The 21,490-nt window shown below is 29.4% G+C and overlaps 1 protein-coding gene across 2 annotated transcripts; it reads right to left on the reverse strand.

The window, feature by feature from the left end:
- Positions 1-552: 552 nt before the first annotated feature.
- On the reverse strand, positions 553-10,015 carry LOC140671089 (uncharacterized). 2 transcript variants are annotated; one of them, XM_072902147.1, is made up of 15 exons: positions 9,630-10,015; positions 8,752-8,867; positions 6,845-6,957; positions 6,185-6,281; positions 5,945-6,101; positions 5,573-5,851; positions 5,262-5,500; positions 5,050-5,175; positions 4,790-4,895; positions 3,792-4,698; positions 2,589-3,149; positions 1,937-2,071; positions 1,218-1,403; positions 968-1,113; positions 553-868 (listed from the first exon to the last, which is right to left on the reverse strand). In XM_072902147.1, exons 2-15 carry the CDS (start codon positions 8,824-8,826, stop codon positions 756-758), a joined length of 3,240 nt encoding a protein of 1,079 aa, XP_072758248.1. In that variant the 5' UTR covers positions 8,827-8,867; positions 9,630-10,015; the 3' UTR covers positions 553-755. The 2 variants fall into 2 exon arrangements, with proteins under 2 accessions (XP_072758248.1, XP_072758249.1); XM_072902148.1 differs by lacking the exon at positions 1,937-2,071.
- Positions 10,016-21,490: the final 11,475 nt, after the last annotated feature.

The following is a 21,490-nucleotide window of genomic DNA, read 5'->3' on the forward strand; positions in this document are numbered from 1 at the left end:
AAAGAGGTAAAAAGGAGACGAAAAAAATGGACATTCGATACATATATAGCAACGCCATATCTCATATTTAAAATGATCACAAAATACATAACTGTGAAACAAGCAATAAATAATGTTCCAATGTAAAAGTCAAAGAATTTAAAAAAATTGTTTTAGCAGTGAATTTTCTAATTTTCATAAAGATATTAGCATTGCTGCAAACTTGAATTAAATTTGTTCTTGGAATACATCCATTCCTCATTTTTCGATTATGCTATTGACTCTAAAGATATTACTCATATAGACAGTTATTGCCTTTTGTCGTATCATTATATTTGCTAGGAACATGCCGATAGTAGTAGAGTTCAGGTCGAGTCGAATTCAATTATTCGTTTATACATTCACTAAAAGTTTGATTATTTTACATATCTTCAATTTACCTCATCTTATTTATCCGAATATAATTGTAGGAAAACTGATAAAATTCATTGTTTCTTTCAAAAAATTGAATAGAGGTAATAAATATTCTACGTATTTATAATAAAAGATTCGAACCAAATTTTTCGGCTCGAAAATTTTGGATACTTGCATACTTCTAATACTTGCTATTTCTTGTGGTAAAGAGACAATGGTAAGATGCACTAATCTCATGGTCTCATGTCCCATATGTGCATCTCTATACATAAAAATGTCTCTTTTCCTTCGATATATTTCAATAATTACATTTATAAACTAGTCAGTTAAGTTATATTTATAACTATTAGACAGTACATATGTCAAACTTTTCTTTTGCGCAATTTAGCTTTTGCTTTCTCCAAAAGAAAATCGAAAGTATTTTCTTCATTTGCCTGAGACGACTTGCTAATAGGTGAACTGCTCGCTGTATCATCTATAAAAAAAAAATATATTTATCATTTCTCCGTTGAAGATAATGAAACATGTAGATGTAGGCGTGTGTGTGTGTGTGTGTGTGTGTGTGTTTTCTTACCAAGGTCTGAATATTTGTATTTGCAAAATGCTCTACGCCCTCCAAAGCTTAAATCGTATGAAGGTAGAGATGGATCATCATTACCGTGCTCTATAGCCGCATATGCATCATTTTTGTATGCAAAAGTGACAAAGCCATAATTATCACTGAAATAAATGTATAATATATAATATATAATAATATAAAATATTATTCATTTGAGAATTTATTTCAGATATTATTTTAAAAATTAATAAAATTAAATACATACCCATGCTCACGGAAATGTACACTAATATCTACAACAGGCCCAAAATTCTCAAATCTTCTGCGCAAATCAGCTTTGGTAACATTTTCATCTAGACGTCCCACATATATCACTCTTCGTTCTTCCACTTGCCTCTGCTTTTCTTTATTGTACCAATTGTAGGATTTACAGTAGGTACGTACAGGTGATCTAATAACAGATTATATAAGAGTCTTTAGTCAAAAATAAAAGATACCTTTAATAATTTCCTTACCTAAATTGAAATTTGCATTGTTATATTTCATTTTTAAATAAACTTTACACATAATTATTCATTAGTGTTAATATACACTTACATATTAATTTTCAACAAATCATACATAATTGAAACAATTACTAATAGCTTGATAATTTGAAATCCTCTAAAAAAGGAATACATATATGCTAACATTCTATACATAAGTAACCTAGCTTTGAAAATGGTACTAAAGGTAAAAAATTCAAAAACTTTTTCATTTTTAAATTTTGCATTCTTTAAAAACAGAGTAGTATTGAAATAATTCATAAAGTGGTTTAAAAATAAACTTTTTAATTAGTAAAGCTCCTACTTAAACGTGACTACTACTCATAAGATAAACTATAATGTAAGAATATTTTTAATTAAAATAATGCAAACCTATTATATTATAAATTTGTACAAAAAGGATATTCTCTAAATCTTTGTCTCGAGAAACATATTTTACCTCCAATCTTTGTAGCTACGATGATTACTTAAGGAATGTCTTTTATAACTATCATAATTTCTTTCACGATCACTGCTGCCTTTTCTCCTACAATGAGACCATCTACTTCTTCCATAATTCGAATAAGAGGAAGACCTATAAACAACATTTTTTAGAAAATTTCAAATATTACCAAGATCTGTTCACAAGCTAGATTTCATTTCATTTCCTTAATTTTGTATAGTGTATAACTTTGTTTTACACATGTGATGACTCTAGAGAAAATTTAGCTATATAAATTTCCTCTACTTCAATTTTAATAAAAGATGTTTTTGTGTTCTAATTTGACAAGTGGAATCTTTCCTTAATCAAATTACATCTTAATAAAACTATAAAAGCAATAACAATTTTTAGAAAATTACAGGTAAAAACAGAATTCTGTGCAAATTTAACTTTAGAAAGGCAAATAAATGACAAATTAAATTTTTCAATTAAAATTTTCAGAAGAAAGTTTTATTTTAATAAAACTCTTTAGCTTAAAGTTTCATTATTTTCACTTTCAAGACAATATTAATGAGCCAAATTTGTTAAAGTATTTGCCTTTAAAGTTAAAAAAGTGGCAAATTGCGTAAAATAATCGATGATAAATTATCACAATATGTACTTTTTTTACCTTGAACAGCTAGAATATCGCGAATACGATCTGGATCTGGATCTAGATCGGAATGATCTGGATCTGGATCTGCATCTGGATCTAGATGTGGAGCGCGAGCGAGAGTATCTTGATCTGGTAGATGTGGTATATGAGCGTGACTGAGACGACCAACTGCTAGTCGAGCTAACGGAACTGCGTCGACGAGATCGAATTCTTCGTCGGCGACTGCATCTGCGAGATCTACTCCTACTCCTGCTTCTGCTTCTACTGTCATTTTTCATCCTTCTGCTTCTACTGCGATTCCTACTTCTTCTATTCTTATTTTTGCTCCTGCTCCTGCTCCTGCTCCTGCTCCTGCTCCTGCTCCTGCTCCTACTCCTACTCCTACTCCTGCTGCTCCTACTTCTACTTTTATTTCGACTGTCGCTTCTACTCCTGCTTCTGTTTGTGCTTCCACTCCTACTTTTGCTAATCTTTTTGCTTTTCGATCTAGATCGACTCGAGCTTCTATCCTTTCGTTCTATCTCAACTCTATCCTTTTCGTAGGACCTTTCCTTCACGTCCTTTGTATACTGCTCCCTATAATGTAATATTGCACAGATTACGATATCAGAGTGAGAAAGAAAGGTTTAACGATGAGCTATTTTAGATGACAGAGGAAAAAAAAATATATAAATATTAAGATTAATCAATTTTCAAAAAGTCTTTTCCAAAATGCACTTACTATTACATATATTATCATCTAATACAAAATACTTTTTATAGTTTAATTAAAACAACTAATTTTTTAACAGATTTTTAATACAATACTTTAATATTTTACAGCTTTAAGAGACTTCAAACATTCTTCACCATATAAATTTTAATAAATTTCTGTAATAATAATAATAATAAAAATTCTGTAATAATGATAATAAATATAATATATTAATAACACAGTTTAACACAAAATAACTTTTTTCTGAACAAGAAACATAAGACTACTGACTACTCACTTTCTAAAGCTTTATAGATTCTTCAGGTTTTCAAATTGCATTATATCAAATCATTACATAAATTTAAAAAAAATTGCAGTTAGAGTTTACTTTGCAAATTTCTCAAAATTGTAGTGTAGTAATGGAGGAGATATAATTTGGAATTATACACAAAAAGAAAGCTACAAGAAGTGACTAATTTTGTTTTTGTGTTTTTTTATTGAACTGTGTGATTTTGATGCATTACCTTTTATCATCTTCCTCTGTGGTATCCATTAATGATTTTTTAGAAAATTCAAATACTGTTTCGTACGTCTGTATTCCTATATCGCACATAACTGATTTTGATTTGTTTTTCTCTTCATCTAAATCTGATTTGGGTTTCAAGATTGAAACAATTTCTCTCTCTGACCAAATTGGGTTCTCAGAATCATTTTTAATTGGCTCCGTCGTGGTAGAAGCATGATGAACATACAGCAATATCATAGGTTGTATCGGAGAATTTGTTCTACTATTGTCACTACGATTTTGATCCCTTCTATTTCGATATTCTGCTAAATTCAATTTTTTACGAAACGGTGGTTTCTTCGCTTGTTCGCCTGAAGCTAAATCTTGAGTATTTTGTATAATTATATTCTGCACCTCATTATTCAAACTGTTCATAGTGGTCACTATATTTTCGTCAGAGTTACTCTTTAATAATTGTGATTTGTTTGGTGGTTTCTTCAATACGGAAACCATCTGCATCGCAGAATTCATTTGCAAAGTATTTTTATTGTTAGGCAAATTATTTCTCAATCGTAAAATGTTTTTAGCCAAAGTTGAGCGAATGAAATATACAGAAGAATCTTTATCAGAAGATTTGCTTGGAACTTTCACACTCTTCGAATCATTTAAAACATGAGATTGCTTTAAACCAATCTTCTTTTCACAGTCTTTATAATCACTTTCAAGTTTATTTTCATTGATTTTATTCGTTTCTTTGTCTAATAAAGTAAAAACTGCTACTTTACTTGTATCAGCTATATCAGCCGACTCCAGGTTGCTATCTTTCTTCGAATTGCTATCGTTGTGACATTCTACGATCTTGCTACTACATTTTATCATTTTTTTATTCTGATTTGACTTCAATACAGATGTATGTTTCGTAAATTCTATATTAAAATATAAACAAGTTTTATTGTCTTTTAAATTTGAAATTTTTGCACTACGACTACTATTACTACAATCGATTGTTGTACTTACTATTGCTATCATAGCTCTTAGTAGCAGAGCTAACATTGTAACAATAATCATGATCCAATTGTACTAAAGTATTATCTATTGTTCTATCCTTAACATTGTTTGTTATCTAAAAAATGATATGAATTCGTATTCAATAAAAATTTGCAACAAAAGCAATTGCTGTATAAACTACATACCATATTTTTAACTACCTACATGTATTTTACATGCAAATGTATAATATCGCGCCATAATAATATTTATTATATTATAAAACTTACTTGGCTTAAAACTTTATTATGAGAAAACGTAGCATCTTGCATTCTTGTATTATTGCTACTACGATTTTTATTTTGTATATTTGGCATAGCGGGTATTAGCGAAATAGCTTTTTTTTGTCCTGAGGCCTAAAGTTTAACAAGACACAGTCAGAATAAATTTGTATAAACTTGTTTGCATATTATCATGATAGATTATTTACTGAAATAATAACCTTTATCCTATCAATTACTTCTTTTGATACTGAATTTGGTGTATTCTTATGCTGATTACAAACTTGTGAAGGAGGCTTCTCTAATACTTGATTTTGGTATTCTTTATTAGTCACTTGTTGCATTGTGTTCGACCTTGTGCTGGATAGGAAATTATTCTTGGCTGACTTATTATGCGGATTCGGATTTTCAGAAGCTTCAAATTGTTCTAACAAACTCTTTATATCAACAGCTTCCAAAACTAGAGACAATAATTCTTAGTAGATTATTCATTTTCAGTATAAAGATTTATATGCCTGTATCAATCAATTACCTGGTATTTCATCTGATATAGTTTCAACATCTATACAATCCTCTTGCTCCTCTTTTATAATTTTATTTTCTTCCTTCTTTTTTTTCCCTTTTAAATTTCGATTTTTCTTCGTAGTATTTACACCTTTTTTTTTTAAATCACGTGTTTCTTGAAATAATTCAGGTGGAGTAACTGAATCATTAACTTTCTCTTTCTTTGTTTCTTTTGTAGTTTCAGTCTTTATATTAATTTCCATTCTATCGTCTATCATTCTAAGAGTATCTTCTTCTTGAAAATGGACTACAAAAAAAAAAAAAAAAAAAAAATGCATTGTGCATAAAAATAACAAAACACTATGAAAAGAAATGTATAAAATGATTACTGATGACAAACCTGCCCTTTGTCCACCTTCTTCTAATTTAGGTTCTACATTTATCACCTCTTGAGAGAAATTAGCAGTCTCTTCTTCATGCATGTTATTCCATAATGTATATTTTGAATCAAGTAAATTGATGTTTATCATATCCCTAAAATCATCTGGCTCTATCATCTGAAAATTAGAAAGAAGATATTTTTACTGCATTGTTTATATAACTTAAAATATAAATTAATTATAAAGAAAAAATTTATAACCTGCATACAATTCTGCCATTCTGAGTAAAACTTTGGAAAATTGTCACTCTCCTGCGAAGCTGCAACTTTTGTGGCAAATGATGCATCTGTATCTACACTATAAATAAATAAATAAATAAATGATAGTCAGAGTATATATAAATCAGTATGAAATATGTATATATTGATTGATTTATTTTAAATATTTCAGTAAAGACATTTTTCTTAAAAATGTTATAAACAAAAGTTACTTTGTTTCAATGACAACGTATAATTATTAACAACATATAATTAATATTTTTTTTAAGTACATATCGATTCTTTTTCTTATTTTTGCACATAAAAATATCATAAAAAATCCGATTGTTAAAAAAAAAAATCAATAGTTATAAGATATTTCATAATTTATTTTAACATATATATATATATATATATATATATATATATATATATATATATATGTATATTGTGATATAAAATTTAAAACATTTTTTATAAAATATTAATTCTGCTTCACTAAAATATTTGCATATTTATTGTTACACAAATGCAACATTGCATCTGCAATGTACAATTGCAGATTTTTAATGTAATCATATATCATATTTTTTATATCAAATAATTCGTCTCACATTATTCTGTATATGAAAATAAGACAAAAAGTAAAAATAACGCACTTACTTCCGTTCATTGTCGTTCCAGATGGAGTTGAAAGGAATTGGCTGAGACGTGTCCACATCATAATCATTTTCAATAATATTGAATAATAAATCTTGAGGCATTTCCATTAAATCCTGTAAGTGTGCATGATGTAAAAAATTTTAACAATGTAAAAAAACGCTTACTATTCGCAATATATTTTCAAAACAGATATCACCCTTATTACTCATTACTTCATTTATCTCTCAATTTGACTCTCATTTTTCATTTTTTAAATATAATAACTGTAACATTTCTTTTTTTAATAATCATCGGTTGCACATTCAGTAATAAAAATGAGTTTATAATTATTAACTTTTATTCAAACATAATATACGTACATGTAACTGTACATAATGCATAGAGAAAAAAATTAATTACTGGTCTGATGCTAGAAATGCAGAAATTGGCGTATTTTCTATTAGACTTATATATTTCATATAGATAAATGTTTGTGAATTTTATGCTAAATACATATACACATATTGCATTTTTAATTGTATCTTTAAACGTATGTTTAGAAAAAAAAACCTCCTAATTTTTGACAACACGGCATAGAAAAGCTGTGTATCTCATTGTCAGATATTTCAAAATTTTTTTTTGTATCTAATTGAAATATTAATTTATTTGTTATCAAAATCAATTAGATTTTTCAAACAAATGGCTAAAGAATTGTTACTAAATTAAATATTCTTGTAAATAATAAGAAACATATAATTAATAAAAAAAGAAATTTACATGTAATAACGAAGCAGAGTGTGTATCTATACACGCGAGTCGCAAAAGTTGCAAGTACTTTAAATTATCGAATCTTAGAATTAGTAACAGCTGCACGATCAAGTTCTCAATAAATTAACTTAATTAACAGCTTGAATCTTCAGTCTCATTTATTATATGAGAAAAGTATCTTTATTAGGACTCTCACGTGCATTATGAAGAGAGATATTACAATCCAATAGGGTAAATTATTCTTTTAAGAAATACCAACGTCCTTCGACCACACAATAGGCTCGGACCTTTCCCAGTTTTTCTTTCTTTACCTGTTTTATAAGTCTGTATTTCCTACCACTTTTAGAAAGTTCTAGAAAATTTTTCTAACTAACATGTATACGAATCTGAATGCGTTTACGCGTCTTCTCAAGGTCGGCTTCGAAACAAGTTATTCTTCAACATTAATTGTATCATCTTTACTAATACATATTGTACTTTGAGAAATTCTTTATCAGAGAATATTATATAATATCTTTTACAATTAATTTAAAAAAATATATATATATAAATATTAAATAAAATACACAATTATATTGCATTTTATTAAATAAAACAATTTTAATATTAAACATAATATAAAATAGAATAAAAGAATTAAATTCTATAATATATATAATTTATTTTTATCACCGATTGGCATAATTTTTTGATGTTATCAATTTTTTAGGAAAAATAAATTTAATCAAAGAAAACAAATTAAATAAATCTATTAAAGTAATATCTTTTTGTAGAAAATTTTATATTAATATCTTTATCAAAATTCACAAATTTGATAATCGAGTCTTTCCTATGTTATAATGACTTTTTTTTCTTTCTAATTTTTTAAACTTGGTCATTCATCGATTTTTTATCTTTATTCTCGCCTCGGACATATATATATATATATATGTAAAATTTTGCATTTCTGCTCATCACTGTTTATCCACCTTTCCCTACTTCTGTTCTATCTTCATTTCCTAATCTACTTTGCCATATCACGTTAGAATATATATATATATATTTATTTTTGTTTTTTTTTTCATTATTGTTTTAAAAATAAAATATTTCGATAGTTATACCGAATATGTTCGACTATTATTCGAGAGATAATCATTAGAAAATTGTGCTGAATGGCTTACCTCGTGCTCATCTATCGTCGAGGGCAAACCAGAAAAGAAATCCTCCTCGTATAATTCTAAGAATTCTGCTTCCATGGTACACTGTTTAAAGTGGAACTCGTCACTTTGCGCTATATCTATGATACAAATGATACACTAAGATAAATGTTCCTTAATGATGTAGTTTATAGGTGCGAATGGTTAAACAGATGCGGGCACGCTTCCAGCGGCTCGAATCACGCGTTTGTTTTAGGTTATGTACAACGTGGTAAGGAAACGTGACGCGAGAGAATACACGTGTCCGACTTGAACCGATCGACGCTTAACAGATCGGACGCACTTTGCCAACAGAGAGGCGCGTAGGGATGGCCAAAGTACGAAACCAATACGTAATTTTGCGATAAACGTCCACGTTGGGTTAACTCGTCGCTCGTCGCACCAACGGGCTATCGTTTCATGCCAGACCGAACCAGTTGTAGGAACAGAAGCGGCAATTATAGTCGATCACCTGCGATACTCCGTTATCCCCGCCGCGGTAATATCAATTCCAAGTGACACACGCACTCGCAACTATTACAAAATGTATAATGTCAAAAAATTCGCGGACAATCCGACATTTACTCGATACGAACGACTAAGACTCGAAGACTGTCCGTCGACGTGCAAGGAGAATATTTCGTGTGTATGTGTGTGTGTGTGTCTCTGCGGGACGTGCGCTTGCGTCGTCTATACATGTGTATGAATAGCAAGTGAAAGGGGGAGAAAGAAAAGCCGGCGTTTATCCATATCGCAATCCAGACGCCACGCCTGCAGAAATCTGACAAAAATTAGAGCAGCAGATCGCTCGTCGCGAAATGGCACAAACGCATATCATTGTCAAAATTGGTATCGTCATTTACCGTTCTGTTTAGGACACCGTTTATCGCCGTCCAGTAGCGTCTACCATGCGGTCGAGGAAGGAACCCGTCGAGCAAAGCCGGCAGCTTTCGGCTTCCCACGTAACTTGGCGTGGAAACTTGGCGGTATATTAACCCGCCCGTTCATGTAACCCGATACACCAGCACTGATATTTCACGAATAATCGCGAAAACACTATCTCCTTTTTTGCCCAGCTATTTTGCAAACACACGTGAATTGCGACCGGTGAATATCGTACGCGAGAATCGTACACGTGATTACCACGTTCCACGTTTGCCAAGACTCGCCACGCCACGCGTACAAACGCACAGTTCGCACGTATCTGACTCTGACTGTATACTATGCACAAACACATACACACACACACACACACATATATATCTTTCCACCGTGGTATAGCACATCCATACGCTCGCACGCTCCTAGCGTTACTGCGCTTGCGCTCCATATCGTTCTCGAATCGAGGGATTTTTTTGCACATGCGCAGTAACACAAAGCGGTCTAAATCTAAATATGTATGGTTTAAATAGATTTTTCATAGGCCGGTATTTTCATAGTCCGTTCTTATATTCAAGCTTAAGTCTTAAGACAAGTTTTTAGTTGACTTAAGACTACGTTCAGCCAATCAGATGGCCGAATAGAATTTTAAGACTTTACTTAAGACGATCTTATATCGCAACATTATATATCTTCCCAAAGTGAATAATATATCGTTAGACTTGTGATGAAAGACAGAAATATAAAAGTAGTATAAATCTTTCTATAATATAATAAAAAATATAATTTTTAAATAACAATAATAATTGCTTGCATCTGCAAACGTTAATTTTCGTAAAAATAAAGGAGAAAATATTTGCAGAAAAAATCTTGGCACAATTTCAATAAAAAAAGTACAAATTTAGATAAATACTTAAAATAAAGCTTAATTAAAAGATTTAACTCTTTGAGTCACAGCGGGTCACCCAGAGACCCACTTTTTTTCGTAGTTTTTTATTGTTTTAACTACTTTTTTATCAACAAATACCGATTGGATTTTTTGTTTCTACAGAGTCTCTAGAACATCAATAAGTGTAAAAAAATATGAACAGTCATTAATTGTTAATTGCAAAAATACCATATATAAACAAACAGTCAAAATTAATACTTTTTTACGAAAAAATGCATTTTCTATTAATCTATTATGACAATAAATACGGCAATTTTTTTATAATTTTAGTACACTCTAAAGTATTTTTCAGAATTTTTTTAGAATTTTCCATCGTGTTTTTGTTAAATCCTCTTTTTATGATAAAAAATATATAAAAAACAATATCTTCTGTTCTAAATTTAAAGTAACAGTTGTATTCTTTTTTCAATTTTTTCTCTGAAGGTTTTTTTTAGATCGCAGAATCTGAATCTTAAGGAAAAAAAAATTTAATTTCCAAAATTTAATATAAGGATCCAATATGTGGGAAGTAAAATTTTGAAAATCTCGTCTGCCATATTGGATCCGCCATCTTGAATTTTGAAAATCTGACAACGGATTCGTAATCAGCGACCTAAAAACCCTTATATACCAAATTTTATAAAATACTGACAATTAGAAAAATTCGTGACTCAAAGGGTTATTAAGAGAGTATGTAATTTTACTTTAAATGATACAGATAAAAAGAATAATATTAAGATATCATATTATTAACAAAAAATTATATATATATAATGGTAAGAACAATACATTAACAGGTTTTTTTTTTAAATAATATGATATTTTAATGACATATAAATTTGAGCTTTAAAGAACTATTTGTGTTGCATATAAATTTACCGAGGTAATCAGGTCATATGTTGCCGATTGAACGTTTATGTATGTAAAGCAGTATTAGCAACGCATATATAGGAAAGTAAAATTGTACCTGTACAGCATATCATGTATTATAATGAGAGCTTTCCAGCAAAAACTCACATAAACATAATGTCATCCAATTGATTACCTGTTAAATTTTCGGGATTTAAAAAATTCTCCTATATAACTATATATATATATATAATTACGTGTACATTGTATACATCTACATATATTTTCTTGTTGGGAAACTCCCAATCCAGAGCTTCCGATAATTGCGGCAATAGCCACAGTGTGTCGCCAGTAAGCCTAAATCTAGATACATTAACAGCTATCTCACAAGTTAGATGTCTCTTGTAACAAAATATACTCTTGCTATCTTGCACAGAGAAAAATTAGATATAGAGTGCGGGAACCACAGGTCATATTAGGGGTTCGTGTAAGTGAAAACATAAGGTGATTAGAAAAAGAGAGAAAGAGACAAAATTTAGTCATCCTCGCTGTCCTTGTCTGTTTTGCACGCTTCTCCTCATTCCACAATCTACACAAGGACAGCAAGGATTATTCAATTTCATCTCTTTTTAATCCTTGTTTTATCTCTTTTTTTTTAACGAACTTGCACTTTTCTGTGGCTGGCCACGCTCTATATCTAACTTATCTCTAGTCTTGCAATGATATTATGAGGAGCAAGAGAAAGAAAGAGAGAGAAAGAATATTCAATTAATAAATTGCAAAATATTATATAGTTTGTGATAATTGTATGTGTATGTGTGTGTTTACTATGTACATTATATATTATAAATATATTATGCTGGTATACTATTTAGATTTTAGATTTATTTAGTTATACTATATACATAAATTATATGAAATGTTGATGAAATGGTCACAACATAATCGTAAAATTTGTAATAGCAAATTCATATATTCATTTGGTTGAATATACAGAAATAACAAATTCTCTCATTTATTTTGCTATACAACTGTTTAAAATATAAAATTCCTATAGAAGATTATTTGGCAGTTTTATTTACATCGGACAATCGGAGATATTTTTCTCATGTAATAAATGTTTTATAAAAGGATGTCAATATTCTTAATGATGTAGTATTATATATTTTCAAACCAAGTCTTTTTCAGAAATTATATAAAGATTTTTCAAAGATATTTTTTTCGATATCTTTCACAAAGAATTGCAACAAAAAGTTCCTTACGTATAAATGGCGTATTAAAAAAAGATCACATAAAATTTATTACAGTTTTTGAAAGAGACCTTGGTTCGAAATTATACTGTATCATTAAGAAAATATACTACATCATTATTGTCAACATTTGTTATAAACATTTATTAAATGATAAAAATATCTAGTATAAAGCATCCTGTATTTACTTAGTGCTTTTAATTATCAATAAATTGGATTATCCTAATATGGATTATCCCGATATGAAAAATAACTTGTCATTCTATTATCTTGAAAAATAATCTTATCAGTTAGTTTACTTACAGTATCTTTGAATGACAAGTAATCATATGTAGACTTATCTAATTTCCAATCATATGTTCATTTATACATTTTAGTTTATTTCATTTTGCTTATTACATAAAAGCTGTTTTAGAAGAAAATGCTTTTAAAACAGAAAGTCATCCAATCGTTTAATTATTCCAGGAATTATCATATTATCAATTTCAAATGAATCGTATCTGGACATGCATCTTTCGAAGAATCTAAACGATTTTGATAGAGAAGAATCGAATATCATTATAATGATATGATCCAATTATTACTGTTATTTTATCTGACTTACAATAAACTGCATTGTGTTAAATATATCGTATATTATATTTTACTAATTTCTAATCATAGTTGAGAGAAAATATAATTTTATAAAATTAATGAGTTATCGATTTTTTTCTTTAAAAAATAACTTATCGATTTGAAAAAACAAAACTTGTTACTATATTTTTCAAGAATTACAAATTGTTATATAATTTCCGTTATTCTTTTAATGTTAATACAGGATCAAATTATACGAATAATATATAAAATTTACATTTTTTAATCTTTCTATTATTAAAATATTTACAATATAAATATAATATATAATTTCAATATAAATTTACTAAAAATTTATTAAAAACATTTTACTACGCATATCGTTATACAAAAATCTTGATAATCAATCACTGTTCTTGAATATTAATATAATTAACAGATCGCGAAAAGAACCACAAGACTTGTAAATAATATAATAAAAAAAATAAAAAAAAGGTTCTAATTTTCTTTCAAATAAATTCATAAATATAGTTAAAATATATAGCTACACTCGCTTTTTTGTACCTTTATTCAATCAGATATACATATAATATGATACGTTAATTTACAAGTTTGCTTATTTATAAAAATTACATTAATCTCATCGAAAATAAAAAATTAGTGAAATTTATCAAAACTTTTTATTAATTTTTAAAAATGTTTAAAAAGCAATTTTTAATTAAAATCTGCACATTATCGAATCACACGAACGAATAGATTTGTAACATACTAAACATAGTAAATCTAAATCTATAACTTGGAACATATAGAATATATACAATATATAATATATACATATATAATACATATACAATATATATTTAAAACAATGTGCTTAACAACGCTAGGCTAATATGCGTTAATTCATGCTCGCAAGGAACTGTGAATCATTGTTCGAATCGTGAGCGTTGTACCGCGAAACTATTGGCGAAACGATGCTGCTAAATTTTAGTACAAATGGAAGATGCAGATACCTAACCTGTAAATACAAGATCTAAACTACGCAGAGAATAGAAGGATGAGATAAATCACACGCTCTTGTTTCGTGTGCTACGACTGCCGTACTCACATTTCATGATACACGTTGTTTTAATCCATTAGCTTTGCCAGAATGGAAGGACGCGATCTTAAGCTACATACGCATATACGCGTTTACGTGCAACTGAACCGAATGGGGGAATAGTGAACCACAAGCGAATGTGTTACAACAAAGATCAACAACAATACAAACCGCTATTCAGCATACGATATACACATCTGTATTCCTCTATTTGCAATTGAACTTTCTGCTAGCAAGCACTTGTGTGTGTGTGTGTGTATGTCTTCGTATAACTTTGCGTGTATACAAGTTTGCGCGTGCATTTTTAAAAGTGTAAAAAAAATAAACAAAGACTATTATGGGAAGTAGAATTATAGGAGACAGAATTACTCTGCAATTTGTGACTTTAATTTTAGTTGGAGAAACTGTGATTTTATTTTATTTTCAATTTTCTCAACACACACACACACACACACACACACACACACACACACACACACACATACACATACACACACGCTCGCATAGACGTTTATTAAAAGAAGGGTCGATTTTAAAGTCGTCGGAAAAATTATTAAAATTAAAATTGTAGCTCGTAGTATGCAAATGTTGTGTATATTTGAGTGAAGCACAAAAATCACAAACTTCAGATTTGTATGTAATTATATATGAGCAATTTTGCCTCACTCATTTAAGGGGATACCGAACGAATTTTTTTTACCGACCGAATCATATTTTTTGCGCACTGAAATGTTTTTATTAGTTGCACAGAATAAAAAATCCTTTTCCACGATTATAAAATACACATAGACACAATGGATAAACATTACTTAGTTTGTACATATAAGCTGCTAAACTTTTATATTAAATAAATGTTGTTATGAGGTGACGTCAAAAGTCTGTAACAAAATTTTAATTATTTAATTTTTTTTCGCCTTTTACGTAAAAATCTGGAATGTTCATCCATTGTTTCTACGTGTACTTTAATCGTGGAAAAGGATTTTTTATTCTGTGCAACCAATAAAAACATTTCGGTGCGCAAAAAATATGGTTTGGTTGATAAAAAAAATGAGTTCGGTATCTCTTTAACCCTTTGAGTCACGAATTTTTCTAATTGTCAGTATTTTATAAAATTTGGTACATAAGGGTTTTTGGGGTCGCTGATTACGAATCCGTTGTCAGATTTTCAAATTTCAAGATGGCGGATCCAATATGGCAGACGAAATTTTACTTCCGCTATATTGGATCGCTATATTAAATTTTGGAAATTAAATTTCTTTTCCTTTAGATTCAGATTCTGCGATTTAAAAAAATCTTCAGAGAAAAAAATTTAAAAAAGAATACAACTGTTACTTTCATTTAGAACAAAAAATATTTTTTATATATTTTTTATCAAAAAAAGAGGATTTAACAAAAAAAACACGGTGGAAAATTCTAAAAAAATTCTGAAAAATACTTTAGAGTGTACTAAGATTCTAAAAAAATTGCCGTATTTATTGTCATAATAGATTAATAGAAAATGCATTTTTTCGTAAAAAAGTATTAATTTTGACTGTTTGTTTATATATGGTATTTTTGCAATTAACAATTAATGGCTGTTCATATTTTTTTACACTTATTGATGTTCTAGAGACTCTGTAGAAACAAAAAATCCAATCGGTATTTGTTGATAAAAAAGTAGTTAAAACAATAAAAAACTATGAAAAAAAGGTGGGTCTCTGGGTGACCCAAAGGATTAAATTTTCTTTTTCTAACAAAAAAAAGAGGCAAAAATTACGTAAAAAAATCTCGATATACTTCTTAGATATTTTGATATTGACAATTGATTAATATATATATATATATATATATATATATATATATATATATATATATATATATATATATATATAGCTCAAGAAATTTCGATCGATGATTCTATAATAGGTATCGATTTTTTTAAAGATATCTATTATATAAAACATCTAATCGATAAATTGATTAAAAAATATATCATTACAAGATTGTACCACGAAATTTCCGCGATTGATTGTTATCGATGTAAACATCATCAATTTTATATATATATATATATATAACAACAACATTTAAGAATTATTTCTCGGAATAAAAAGTCGCGAATGCTTTTATTGTTTAACTTTTCACGAATGTTTTCACTATAATATTTTACGATGCGATTCTCCGGACGTCCTATATGCATATCGCTGTGCAATACAAACAGATGCACGACATATTTGCAACAAGATTCGTCTCGTACGATGGAGCGATACGCGATGCGGAACAATATTGATACAACACGCTATCGGGATTTTTTAATTATTGATCGTCGCGATGGGTTCGGATTTTAACTGACAAAGGGATGCTCGTGTTATAGTTTAACCATTGAAAGACGTCCAAATGTATAAGAATAAATCGAATCATATTGTAGAATATTTGGATTGGATGCAAATGATGAATATTGTACGTGTATATCGGCGAGATGCTTCGGGCAAACAGATGGGTAGAGGAAAGGAAGGAGAATCCTCTCCGAACAAGCGCAGCAAATTAAAGACGTCTTCCGCGTCTGTTCTCTGACTTTGGTCAAAACGGGATATTCCGTTATAAGCAATTACTTGCAGCCCATAACAGCCAGTAATTTCTATGATTCTAGGGAAACTTTGACTGGTGTCGATTAGCTCTCACGAGAGGCACTTTAATGATGAGTTAATCACGGTGTATGCGTCTTATATCATCGAGAGAACCTTTCGGAAAAAGACCTTTTCAAGGAATGTATTAATTTAGACTAAACTCAACACTCTATTGCAACATTAAGAGTTTTTACCATTTAAGGATATTTAGCATCTACAATCGGAGCAAAAAGTAGTCGAAATTGACGAATATATACTTTTCTCATATATCTTAATATATGATTATTATTAAGATTGCATAAAATTTTATTATTTATTCATAGCTAGAGTGTAGAAATGTATTTTCGAACTACTGTTGCTTTTTTTCGGAGAATTTTCTTAAGTGCTTCTTAAATTATGAGAAACTTTTATCATTGACGGTACCTCGATTTCAACATTACAGCACAAAATTTGAATTATAAAAATAAAAGAATTTACTCGTACAGAGTAATTTAAAATGTCAGAATAAAAATTATAATAATGAATAATGACAAAATATAGAAGATTTTGAACTATTTCTTTGATAAATTTAATAATTAGTCATTTTTCCGAGAAGAATGAAATGTAGCAACATGGTGGTAATTTTTCATAAGTTGGTCAAATTGCAAATTGACATCTGAGGCCTAGTCGCTTCTCGCTTACACGTCTGTATATAGAGGCTTCTTCAGATGAAAAGATAAGTTATTTAAAATGTCAAAAGAAGGCTCAGTTGAATGCTATGTGGCCACGTTTTCACAATAAATAATATGTCATCTCGGATAATAGGACGAAATTGAGAAAATTATATTCAATATCTTTTGAACTAATCGGTACTTGACCAAAATTATGTGATCAAATATACTAATTCCTCTATATTTAAACTATACTTTTGCAAATTTTGAATAAATTCCTATTATTATTTTATCTATTTTAGCTCTTAAATCAACACGATCATAGGTTTTTTATAAGATAGAAAATCTGTAATCGTATCATATTAAGGGTTAAAAAGGACAAAAATAATTATATTTATACTTATTTATATAAATAATTATATTTATAATTATATTAATACCTTTACTTATAATTAGATCCACAAAATAATTATATTTATAATAATATCGACGGGTAAATTCATTGCAAATTAAAATCCTTATAACTTTTGATTGCTTCAGTGAATCAACTGCAGGTTTTTTTATAAGTCTCTGAACATGTATCAGAACAATCCGTGCAAATTTTATTAAATTCCTATATTTTTAAAAATAGGTACTAAACATTCTTAAGCAAATATCGTAAAATTTAAAGTAAAATGAAAAACATATATATTTTAGGTACAGATTAATATTATCTGTTCAATTGATGTTATTATCTTCCATCTGTAGAGAGAGTAATAATCTCTCTCTCTCTCTATATATATTTTCTACATATATATATATATATATATATAGAGAGAGAGAGAGTAATAATAAATCTTTATATGTAAAACAAAAAACACATCTTAATCATTTTGATGTGAACTTTACAAGAATTTTCGTAAAATCGTGTTTGACTTACCGTATCGTGAAATGACTTGACTTGACAACAATGTTTTGTAAATATATTATAATTCGTGCACGTGATATAATCAAACAAGTCCAACGCTGAAATCTGGGAGCTTAAAATGATGCGCGTGTGTTTACACATACATACAGCTATAGATATACCTTTTGCAAGAGAGGATGTGACTATATTGACCCTGACGCAAGCCTAATAACTTTACTAATAACGCTCTTTTCAACCTGGTCGCTTTTGTTAATTTCATTCGTAATATTAGTGCCACGACTTTGGAGCAACCGGATACGCTCGATACGATTTAGCAATCGGCTCGTTTGTAATATCGATTGCATTTATTCAGCATAGTTCGCGGGAGAGTGGGAGAAAAGGGAAAAAGGGTGGGTAGGCGGTGGTCAAAACGCAAGCAGGTAGGGCGGGCGTTTGAAAAAAAATGTTTGCATTAGCGCGCCGAGCGAACGCAATAAAGCGACCAAAGAGAGATAAACTGTTAAATTGACCAAGTTGGAGAAATTACCTCGCAATAACGCGCATCCCGATGAAACGCAGCGTACATACATACGTACGTACATACATACGGTACGTATACCACATCACATCACTCTCCATTTTCGGCTATTTGCGAATTCGAATTGTAAATAAAGTTACGAACTTCGTCCGTGTGACTCTGCTATCAATTGCATTTCACTGACTCGAAATTTCACCAAGTTTTTGTTTTCGAAAATTCAAATCTTACATACAATAGGGAGTTTGCGTTAAAAAAAAAAAAATTCATTTTTTTATATATGTAATTTAAATATATATTATTATAAATTTATTTATAAGAAAATTTTTAATTTTAATCAATAGAAAGGTATTAAAAAATTAAATTAAAATTTAATAAAATTTAAATTGTGAGAAAACAATTTTGATTGGTTGGAGTGCGTGACGTCACAGTGCAATAGTTTCAAACGTTTGTTTTCTGTATTCTGTATTGCGATATTCGGTTATTCTTGATCTCGAGGTACAAAGAAAAACAATTTATTGAGTGTTTTAATTGTTGTACTTTTATATAGAGATGCAAAAACAGGTTTTATACGTGTTACCTTTGCCCATTTTCACAATAACTGGATATTTTAATAAATAAAAATAGTGTGTTGTCACTGTATATGTATCGGTTAGGTTTGAGGAGACGCTATTTCACGCTATTTAGCGCTATTAGCGTCTCCCCGAATACAGATATTGCACTGTGACGTCACATCGCGTTCGGGAGGACTCGATCGTTTCCGGATCGTATTCGACAATTTCAAATAATGTAATTTTTATTATTGATTTTCTCGCTTAATTTGCATTAAAAAATTACAAAGAAATAATTACATTTAAAACTATATATAAATTATAAAATGCAATTGTTTTTCAAAATCATGCAAACTCCCTATTGTATCGTATGGTATGGCTTTTACTGTGAATTGTTTTCTTCATATATCTCTTTTACACGTTTCTAAATCTAGTTTTTTTCAAAAATAGTTTTAGAAACGTTTCTTTAGTTGATATACGGATTATTAAAATCGAAATGATGCGACACCTATTATTTTTCCAGCTCTCTTAAAAATAGTTCCATAATTCATAAAGTTTATCGCAGCTCTCTCTCTCTCTCTTTCTCTCTCTCTCTCTCTCTTTCTATGTCTGTGGCTCGCTGGATAGGATCTTTATAAACGATAACTTCGTGCTTGCGTTTGCCTTCCGATTGGAATCGCGGCGCTCCGTATGTGTCACTCTGAGAGCAAGTTTGCAAATCGTCTCTTTTATCCCGACACTCGGTGGGAGCAGATTTGCTCGCCTTTCCTATTCGAAAATCGTTCTCCCTTTATCACGATGCTCCTGCATATACGATCGGATGGCAGCGAGATCATTCCTTTCCCAGATCTTTCGTATAAAACAGTTTTTTCGCCATTGTCAACATTTCTGCGATAAAGTAACATGTCCTTTTTTACACAGCTACTTTCTTTCATTTCTAAATTTTATCCGCAATGTATAAATGGGAAAGTCAATAGTAATCAAAGACATACATATACACATATATGTTACGTTTGTTATTGTAATGTAACAAACTCTCAATCTAATAATCTTAAATCTTTTTTACAGGTTTTTCAATTATTGCAGAAACTATGAAAAAATTGAAAATAATTTTTACAAAATAAAAAAATTATTATAATTCTATATATTATACATATGGCTTTTGACAGTTGAGAGAGAATTTGTTTCAAATTAATAAAAAAACTTACGATAAATAGTAATGATAAAAATCACTTTATAATCTGTAGATTACGGAATAAAAAAAGAAGGAAAATAGAAAATGAAGATTGGAGAGAAATTCGCAGATTTCCTGCAGGTTTATCTCTAGATAAGGTTGTACTTTACTGCGGGATTTTGTTACTTTGAACATTTACGAAAGATTGATGATCTCACATCTGATAAGACGATAATGTTAAACGTGCATTTTTGAAGCTTCGCTTTACAAGTTTAACGGGAATTGAGCGAGAATACAATATCAGTTCGCCACAATTATTTAAATGTATATATTGACATGTGAACAGATTGAATAGAATCAAGAGGGGATAAAAACGGAAAAAATCTCGAATCACGACGAAAACATTATTTTCTCTTTTTCTTAGCTTTTTATAAGATTTTTAAATTAGCAACATATAACTTGATTATAAAAAAAGAATTGTTATTACGTATGTACATACAATTTCACCAAAATGCTCAAGCTGATATGTCGTTCGCAGAAATGCTTTTGTTATCTGCAAATCTGTCAGTATTATTGGATTTAATGAATGAATAGTTGAGTATACTTTATAACGCGAATTTCAATGAAAATTTGTTTTTGTATAGAGTGACCGATATATTATGATTAATCTTATTTACTCGCAAGAGCCGATTAAGTGGATCTAATATCTTTATCAAAATTATCTTTCGATATAGGTAATCACTC

Source organism: Anoplolepis gracilipes, chromosome 11, assembly GCF_047496725.1.
Source record: "Anoplolepis gracilipes chromosome 11, ASM4749672v1, whole genome shotgun sequence".
NCBI classification, from domain to species: domain Eukaryota; kingdom Metazoa; phylum Arthropoda; class Insecta; order Hymenoptera; family Formicidae; genus Anoplolepis; species Anoplolepis gracilipes.

Coding starts and splice junctions, on each gene's coding strand:
- LOC140671089 (XM_072902147.1), bottom strand. CDS start 8,826: ATGGAAGCAGAATTCTTAGAATTATACGAGGAGGATTTCTTTTCTGGT. Junction 5,176..5,261: donor AAGTAATTGATAGGATAAAG/GTTATTATTTCA, acceptor GTTAAACTTTAG/GCCTCAGGACAAAAAAAAGC. Junction 1,114..1,217: donor GTACATTTCCGTGAGCATGG/GTATGTATTTAA, acceptor CATTTATTTCAG/TGATAATTATGGCTTTGTCA.